Here is a 9,693-nt window from a genome sequence, read left to right as displayed (position 1 = left end):
AGTGCAGTGTAAATGCATGTACCAGTGCTAGAAATATGAAAATAAAACAAACAAAAAAAGTGTATAGAACCCTGCGTGTTTAATTAGGCCTATGCTTTTTTTTTTTAATGCAATGGCATGAAAAAAATATATTTAAACGTATATAAAAAATGTGTAATTTGTATTTGGATCATAATCATCATCCTATACATTAATAAAACATTAATTTCATAACATTATTTATGCAATTTGTAAGTGCAGTGTAAATGCATGTACCAGTGCTAGAAATATGAAAATAAAACAAACAAAAAAAGTGTATAGAACCCTGCGTGTTTAATTAGGCCTATGCTTTTTTTTTTTTTAATGCAATGGCATGAAAAAAATATATTTAAACATATATAAAAAATGTGTAATTTTATTAAAGATGAGTTTTTGACTCAAGCAGAAACAGGGAATGTGGAGAAATTATTTAGTCATGAATAATGGGAACAAGCAGACTTTTAAATTATCATCCGAGTGAGACTTTTAATTGTCACACATTAATCACAACATTATGACAATCCACCACATTGTGAATTCAGCTCAGTGAACTGACAAATTGGCTTGTAACAGACAGAGCAAACTACATTCAAGGGCACTTGCTAGTATATGTATAACTCTGTGGTTACAAAATGGTCATTTTTATTAAGAAATATGCAGACAGTGATCTTTGGTTCATCACAAAACATCTTTGGTATAATACAACAAATAATCTGCACAAGTTTACATTATAGATCATGGGAAATTAAGCCATAAAGTTGGTCTGTGTTTTTTTTATGTGCCCAAATAGCATTTGTTCCAGCTTAAACCATGCAAACATGCAATAACCAAATCATTACAAAACAATAAAAAGACATACAAAATGTTAACAAAAAGTCTTGAACTACTATTTGAATGAATATCCAAAACATTTGAATTGCCATAACAAATTGCTGTCATGAATTTGTGATATTTAGAAATCACCGCTGTTCATCCAAGGGTCTTTGGCACATGAAAAAAGTCACAATCTTGCAATGCTGCACTGTTTTCCATTTTCAACATTATGTACTTTGTTGCCTGGATTTTCTTAGCCTTTAATTATCTCTCCACTGTGTGTTTCCATCCTCTTGAAGTGGTGGAGGTTAAAATGAACTACAGTTTTACTTTGTAGCGCTATGTTTACTGGACACGAGACATTGTTCTGCTGCTATGACTTCTCAGGACCTTCTGGAAGAGATCATCTGTAATGTGGCAAGAAATATATTTAGATTCATTTGATTTTTCTCTTTCATTTTTTTCAGTGCAATCACATGCAAATTATGAAATATATCTGAGATGGGTTGTTAATTGCATTAACATGGAAAAAGGTTAGTGAACAATGCATACATACCATTTTTCATTACTTGAGTCCCAGCCTGCGATCAAAAATCGAGAAGTAGATATATTTGATTATTTTGACAATTCAAGCACAAAAAATATGCACAAAAAGCTAGCAAGCAAAGACGAAAGCAATTAAATATCAACACTGATCTACTAGTAAATAATAGTTGATGACATACTAACCCTCACAGCAGAGGCGCGTCTGATTGTTGAGCCTTCAGCCTGGTCACTCACAATTTTAGGAGCTAAAACAGAGTGGCACGTCACATTGTGATGAAGCGCTGAAATAAGATATTGTTTTTATCATAACGTTTAATAAAAACTGGTTTACGACTTACGCAGTGGCTTTATGATTACATCAACAGCATGTACAACGCCATTGGTAGCCATCAGATCAGTCTCGACAACAGGCACCCTGTTCACGTAAACGCTGGAGTTACGCTGCGAGAGATTAAAAGATCAGAATGAAATGTAAGAATTATCAGATGAAATCAGATTCATGAAAGATTGACATTTTAGTCATGCTTACATTATTCAAAAGATAAACTCATGTTATTTCATTTATGGTACACAAAACATCTTCCATGTGGAGTTTATATATAAACGATTTCTTGTGTGTGTTCCGCAGAATAACAGCATATTTGTGACCCTGGAGCACAAAAGCAGCCTTAAGTCGCTGGGGTATATTTGTAGCACTAGCCAAAAATACATTGTATGGGTCAAAATGATTGTTTTTTCTTTTATGCCAAAAATCATTAGGATATTAAGTAAAGATCATAATCAAGATATTTTGTAAATTTCCTACTGTAAATATATTAAAACGTAATTTTTGATTAGTAATATGCATTGCTAAGAACTTAATTTGGACAACTTTATTAATGGCGATTTTCTCAATATTTAGATTTTTTTTGCACCCTCAGATTCCAGATTTTCAAATAGTTGTATCTCGGCCAAATATTGTCCTATCCTAACCTATCCTTATTTACTCAGATTCCAGATGACGTATAAATCTCAATTTCTAAAAATGGACCCTTATGACTGCTTTTGTGCTCCAGCGTCACATATATATATTTAAATGACACAAGACTAATTAAATAATGATAGAAATGACCATTTTTGTGTGAACTGAGCATATAAATAAACACTACCATTCAAAAGTTTGGGGTCAGTAAGAATTTAAAAAAGACGAAACGAATGCTATTAATAGTGACAGCAAAGACATTTATCACATTTATGTTACAAATTGTTTCAATTTTAAATAAGTGCTGATCTTTCGAACTTTCTAGTTTTCAAAGCATTCTGAAAAAAAAGTGATTCTTGAGCAGCAAATCAGCATATTAAAATGATTTCTGAAGGATCATGTGACACTGAAGACTGGAGTAATGATGCTGAACATTCTGGAATAAATTAAAACCAGTTATTTTATAATGCAATCATATTTCACAATACTACTTTATTTTAGATCAAATAAATGCAGACTTGTTTCAAAAACATACCAACCCCAGACTTTTGAACAGCAGTGTACCAATATCACTTCTATTAAAGATAGAGAATCTAAAAAGCATTTCTGGACTCAATAATAAGATGAAATTGATTGTTGAGTACTGACAGTGCCTAACTCCAGTTTATCTCCTGTCAGGGGCTTCATTCTGGTATGTGAGGTCACAGCGCCGCTGACCAGGAACTCTTCACCAATGTGGTATCTCAGAAGGTTTGCCAGCTCCTTGGGGTCTCCTATGTACAAAATAGCAGGTATGTAGGTATATTCTGTACATACACAAACACTTATACTGATTACAGAGTGAAACAAATAAGACTAGTTAGTGTGTAATGAACATCTGCTTTTCTAACACATATGGTGACACAGGAGACATTACTCATGAGCTTGTTGAGGTCGGCGGGGGGCATTGCACTGAAAGCAGCATTGGTGGGGGCAAAGAAGGTGTAGGTCCCTTTTTTGTTCAGGAGCTCGGTCAGGCCTGCTCTCTGAATGGCGCCAACCAAAGTGCTGTACGGATGAAAGTTCATTAATGCACATTATTAGGAGTGTATCTTTAGGCGATAGAAGACAGTTAGACTGACAGTTCAGATTCCACCCAGGTCATTAGAAATCTGAAGAAATTACAGCATCGAGTTTGAACACGCAAGTACATGATCATTAGCAGCTGCAAATTCCCTTTCAATAAGACTGTGAAAACAATTACGCGTTTTTATAGGGTATTTTGTTTAAATCACCTCTGATGTGAGGTTAAATCTTTTGTACTCTCAAATACCTCTAGAATGGTTTAAATAGTCATAAGCACCTTTTTTAAAGTAAAAAAAAATCTTGTCATTCCAAACCAAGGTTATTTTTGAACTAAAACTAAAACCATAAAAAATAACTCTTTACTTGAAATAAAATAAACGCTAACTGAAATCATATATAATGAAATAATAATAATTTCGAATGAAATAATAATTCATATATTTTCAATTGAATTGAAATTTAGTTTGCACTAAACTAATAAAAAATGCACTGAAATAACAAAAGCTAAAACTGATATAGAAATGTATAAATATAGAATAAAATAATAATAGAATAGTAATATAGAATAAAAAATATAGACATATTTAAAAAAAAAAGGCAAAATAAAAAACTGGAAATATAAAAATAAAAAGTGAATCAAAATATTAATAAAAACTATAATAGTATCTCAGTGATACTAAAATAACACTGTGCCAAGCCCATACAGCTATATGTCTTGTGTGGAATACAAAAGGGGAATTTAAAAATGCTGTCTTGTTTCCAGATAATGAAAAGCACATGGCATTTGGGCTGTCAAGCTCCAAAAAAGCACTGTAAAAACATCATGGAATTAGACTGTACCACTCAATAGCTTTGGTTTGCTGGTGCCTTTTGACACCAAATGCAATTTGTTCACAACTGTCTTCTGACTAAATGCCATTCACATCAGTGGGGCCACATTTGATTCAACTTCAAGATGCACTTACGTCCTAGTACTGAATATAGAGTAGACAGCCATACTGGTTTGAAATGACATTCAGCTGAGAAATTGATACCAGAATTTATTTAAGACATCACTGAGGATTATCGTCAATGTGCTTACCTGAAACGATCATCTGCCTTCAGGACGTCCATGACAGTTCCCATGGGGGGTGCTAGGATCTGGTCAACGATGAACATATTTGCATAGCGGCCATTTTTGTCATGTGCAGCAATGCAGGCGTTCTCGATGCACAGGCTCTGCAAAGTGAAACGGTTAAGGTTATTGGTTATACAGATCAGCACATTTGTTTCAAAGCTCTCTTTTCTCACAAGACAGACGATGCATGAAGTGGACTGTGGAAAACGTTAAGGTGGTCCAAAGGAGAGGTATCCGGTGGTCTGTGAATTCCATTACAAAGCAGAAATGTGAGAGCGCAGACTGAACTATACCAGCCTCGCTGCCAGCTACAACATGGCTAGAAATAAAAAAAACGTGGCTCTTATGATGGATTGAGATGCTTTTCTCACAAGACAGACGATGCATGAAGTGGACTGTGGAAAACATTAAGGTGGTCCAAAGGAGAGGTATCCGGTGGTCTGTGAATTCCATTACAAAGCAGAAATGTGAGAGCGCAGACTGAACTATACCAGCCTCGCTGCCAGCTACAACATGGCTAGAAATAAAAAAAACGTGGCTCTTATGATGGATTGAGATGGGAAATGGGGAGTTTCATAATGCAAGTTGAGTCAAGAAGGATTTATTTCCTTCACCATTGTCATGAAAATGAAAAGTATTGATCTGTTGCTATAGGATTTTGTTCAGTATAGATAGATATCAATGCTTCATTTAAAAATAGTTGCTGGGACTTGGGTTTGTGTTGAATTATTCCCATATGTATAATTCAAGACTTACATTTCTGAACACAAACACTCTAAGTTTCAATCCACCAAGGGTCTCCAACTCCTGCCCATGGTAAAGGCTCTTAGAGGAAAACTTCTCCTTGAGAATGTGGTTTCTCAGCAGTTTCTTCAGGTCGGGTGTCATGGCCAAACTCTTGTCTGCATGCAAATGACACAATTAGTTATTTCAGAGTTTCTTAAGGCTCAGTTGCTGTGGTAGCTCAAAGAAAATGGAATGATCCAACCTTTAAAAGCATCGTTCAGTGGAGCTAATAAAGTCAAAGTCTCAAAGCCAATGAGATGATCAGTAAGACCGGCATCTTTAAAAAGCTTGGAGGCTGTAGTAACAACGGATCCCTCTACAAGCTCCAGGAGGGTCTTGGCTAAAAATAAATAAATAAATAAAAAACAGTACAACATTTAAATATATATATATTAATATATATACAACATTAATTCCATTTTCAGCAAGAAAATACATTTAAATATTTAAATGTACAAATATCATGTATTGCTAATTCATTCAAATGTAATATTTAAATGTACAAATATCATGTATTGCTAATTCATAAATATCATTGTGCTCTTTTTGCATCATCCTAAATTATTAGAACATAATAAAAAGTTCCTATTATCTGATTTTATGCCCTCAAAATAAATAAATAAATAAATCAGCATGAATTAATTTAGAAATGAATACATAGAAATATATATAATGTATATAATAGAATATGTGTAATCAAATTATTGTATGTATCAATTGTACTTTTGACGTATTTATCATTTTAAAATAAATTAACATGAAAAAATTGTGTCATGACCTTGACATTTAGGCTAGATTTACTAACAGCTTTCACCAGCGCAAACCCACTTTTGGCATTAACAAACTACTGTCAGGATTTACTAAAGGCATGCAGTGAAAAATTAGAACTGAAAAGGCATGGACAGTTATTTTTTATCCAGACCTTATTTGCATATGCATTTGTTGGAGTTTCCCTCTCAGAAGCAACATTTATGGTAGGAGAGCATTTAATGAATCATGCAAGTTTTACTAAGGTTTGAGCTAGTCAATTTGTTGGTTTTTGTGCCGTAATTTAGCAGCCAAAAAAGCATGTCTTAAACCAGATGCTAATTTGTGCTGCTCTTGGTAGATTGCGTTGGTCATTATGGAAATGATCCAACTGTGTTCTCCATTTCATGCATTGAACTTTCCACTCCCATCTGCGCTTTTATGGGATTGTGCTCTCACACTAATTTGCCCTGTTTAGTAAATCTGGCCCTAAGATCTTCTAAAGATCAAACCTGAGTCAGGGATAAGAAGTTCATTGACGTAGTGAATGACTCCATTGGTTCCAAGCTTGTCTCTCTGCGTGACGATGGCTTTGCCGTTGATGGTCATCTCTTCGCCATCGCAGCCGACTTCCAGCACGGTGCCCTGCAGGGTCTCCAGAGGTGTTCCAGCCACAATGGACTCAGAGCAGTGCAGGTTCTTCAGAATGTGGTAATTCAGCAGATCTAAAGTGGATGGAGACCAAAAAATTATGACCAAGTGACAACATCAGCACAACTGTGCTACTGGAGAAACCATGACAACTGTTCTGGAAACACAAAAAAAATTAAACCGATGTTGCAACATCTGGGAAGTTTATGAGGCTACACTTACATGAACTCAAACTCAACATGAAATCAAATTGTTCCTATATTTTTCTGCATGTTTCTGCTCTTATTATGCACAAATCTCAAGTGTACATTATTCCTAACCAATCTTTTAGCACAGTCTAATAGCCTGCTTGGATACTGAAACTATTTTCCTGCTTGGCTGACATTACGAACAAATCCCTCTTACTTTTCAGTGGCTTCTTCCAACCACCTGGCTCCATTCTGCTCTAAACAAACGCCTACTTTTCACAATCCAATCATTTCCCAATGGATAAAATTAAATCCCACTCACTTTTTTCTCATTGAATATCCAGTTTCACTCAGAAATGCATCATATTTGGAAGTAAAATGAAAATTGCTTCATGCTGAAAAAGAGCAAAAGACCTTTGAGAGCAACAGGGTCTCCCAAAATTCTGGTCAGCGTGTTTGGAGGAATCTTCTCAAAGGCTTCATTGGTTGGAGCAAAGATGGTGTAGGAACCCTCGTTCTCCAACAGATTAGTGAGGCCAGCGGCAGCAACCGCAGTCTAAATGAAAAGCAAAGGAGGTCGTTCAATGAACTTTGCACTCTTTATACTACTAAATGCCTACTGAACCAGCAAATTCCCTCAATAACGATATAAGATCTACCCGTAGAGTGTCCAGGTCATCATCGTTGTCAATCAAAGAGTTGACATTATTGGTAATGGCGGTGATGACTCTGTCAACAACATGCACAATTCCATTGGTGGCATGCTGGTCTGTCTTCACAAGCCTTGCACAGTTCACTGTAACAATCTGCAACAAAACATATGATTGGTAAAGTACACAAAACCTCACAGCAAATCATTTGGAATATGCACTAGTTGACACAAATCTTAACAGCATTAAGCAACCATAGAGAAAGTAAACAACATATTTCCATTGAGAACATCTAAACAAGACTCTTGTTGGTCCAAGCAGCACTGATGGTTTCAACCAAACTGGACTTACTCCATTAGAATAATGGTGGATATGAACATCAAAGTCCTGATACATGGAGGGGAACGAAGCACCATGCTTAAGATCGTCAGAAGTCAAGCGTTTGTTGATCATGTGGTAGTGCAGAGCGTTGAGGAGCTCAATGTTGACGTTGCTCACCAAGGCATCCAGAATTTCCTACAGCACATTTTGAAATGACATCTTGATATTTTTGCTGTTTTTACAGTTATAATGGTTTTTGGGAACTCTGCCTTGCCTAAAATGACAGGAAACTCTTTATTTTTTCTACATGATCCATGGAGTGGCAACTCACAGTGGGAAGTGCAGCCCAAGCCTCATTGCTTGGAGCAAAGAATGTGAAGCTGCCGGGACCTTCGATCTCCTCCTGCAAATTCGCTCTTTCAGAGTACATCTTGGTAGTAGTGGCTCCAACCACACCCAAGGTTTTATAGATGTTCACCAGAGGTAGAGCTTTGAAAAATAAATCCATTTTTTATTGTTTTATCATCATAACAAACCTCTTTTCATGCACACAATTTATAATTACGTACCTGCTGGACAGCCTTTTTCTCCAATCACCTTCTCATAACCAGGACAGCACTCATAGCTGACCACCCTACAAAGAAATGTTCAAAACATCATTGGGTTTCATAGAAGATTCTGTACAGATCCCATCAGAAATGGGAGTTCTTCAGGAACTTCTGCAGGAAATCAGGTCTATATTTCTCTCTTTATTACTGTGAGGGCTGAAGGGCTGTGACAACCAACACACTCCTCGATGCGTTTTAAAGTGCATGGCTTAAGCTATACTGTACTTCTTTTTATTTTGTGCCAGGCATTTCCATGATAAATAAGGTCTGTGCTCGAGTTGGTCTTAGAGGGTCATAAAATCTAATTTCCTTTGGTAGCTGAAGAATCCAGAGGTACGGTATGGGCCAGGGAAACTCCTGAGAGGGAACTCTAACACCAGCAGTCCTGCCAATAAAAACAATGGGAAATTCCTAGGAACCACCATGCAAAGGTGCAATAATTGGGATACTGAAGATTGACATATTGCTTTCCTCAGACGTTTCCTTTTCTGAAAAATTTTATGATCTCTTACTTATGCATTTAATGTTTATATGCATAATAACTTTTTATCAGTTCACTATTACTAACTCACTACTAAAAAGGGTTGTTTTTCCAAGAAATAAACGTTGGATTATTTCCTGAGGGTAAAACTCGGTTTTACAATGACACAGTGCTTGTATCGAGACTAAATAATGACTACTAAGTCTCATCTCAATCTCAACAAATTGTTAGCATACTATCTTGAGTGACCCACAGCATCTTAGACGGTGATAGAGTGGAAAACTAGAAGGCAAATCTAAACAAAGGCAACAATCCTAACATTCAGGCATGGGACAGACTTGTAAAACACACGGAAGAGGAAAGCAGATTGAACTGATTATCAAAACAGATGGTAACTCAACTCCTGTTTGTCCTCTGCCAACATAAGCAAAGTTGGTAGCCATGGATTTCTGACAAAATAAACAGCTAGGCCGCATAAGTTACATATTGTGCACTTTCAAGTGGTGAGACAAGCGGTTCCAAGAAGCATTGTGAAAACTGTATTATGTTGAAATCTATATTTAGCGTGTGGGTGGTCATCTGATTAATCATTTTGCATCTTCTAAAACGTCTCACTTCCTTATATCAGAAGTGACAATATAATTTCCCAGACAACTTCTTCTTAAACGGAAGATAAGGCATAAATGGTTATCATATTTAAAAGGTTTGCTGAAATCATCCAATCATATCATCACGATTACA

The 9,693-nt window shown here is 36.0% G+C and overlaps 1 protein-coding gene across 1 annotated transcript in view; it reads right to left on the bottom strand.

Moving 5' to 3' along the window:
• Positions 1–484: 484 nt before the first annotated feature.
• LOC107598308 (transforming growth factor, beta-induced) overlaps positions 485–9,693 on the bottom strand; it is a 12,266-nt gene continuing 3,057 nt past the window's right edge. The window contains exons 3-17 of the mRNA XM_016289602.1: positions 8,433–8,497; positions 8,195–8,352; positions 7,894–8,058; positions 7,552–7,698; positions 7,307–7,448; positions 6,566–6,778; positions 5,509–5,646; positions 5,277–5,422; positions 4,485–4,621; positions 3,255–3,385; positions 2,987–3,111; positions 1,716–1,818; positions 1,561–1,622; positions 1,388–1,412; positions 485–1,238 (exon numbers count right to left, since the gene is read on the bottom strand). Coding sequence (XP_016145088.1) covers positions 1,177–1,238; positions 1,388–1,412; positions 1,561–1,622; positions 1,716–1,818; positions 2,987–3,111; positions 3,255–3,385; positions 4,485–4,621; positions 5,277–5,422; positions 5,509–5,646; positions 6,566–6,778; positions 7,307–7,448; positions 7,552–7,698; positions 7,894–8,058; positions 8,195–8,352; positions 8,433–8,497 — 1,819 coding nt within the window. The 3' untranslated portion in view covers positions 485–1,176. The remainder of the gene's footprint in view (positions 1,239–1,387; positions 1,413–1,560; positions 1,623–1,715; positions 1,819–2,986; positions 3,112–3,254; positions 3,386–4,484; positions 4,622–5,276; positions 5,423–5,508; positions 5,647–6,565; positions 6,779–7,306; positions 7,449–7,551; positions 7,699–7,893; positions 8,059–8,194; positions 8,353–8,432; positions 8,498–9,693) is intronic.

This window comes from Sinocyclocheilus grahami, unplaced genomic scaffold, assembly GCF_001515645.1.
Source record: "Sinocyclocheilus grahami isolate Dianchi unplaced genomic scaffold, SAMN03320097.WGS_v1.1 scaffold250.1, whole genome shotgun sequence".
Taxonomy (NCBI): Eukaryota; Metazoa; Chordata; class Actinopteri; order Cypriniformes; family Cyprinidae; genus Sinocyclocheilus; species Sinocyclocheilus grahami.
The sequence above is the reverse complement of the archived record's forward strand: the minus strand, read 5'-3'. Positions and strand labels throughout refer to the sequence as shown.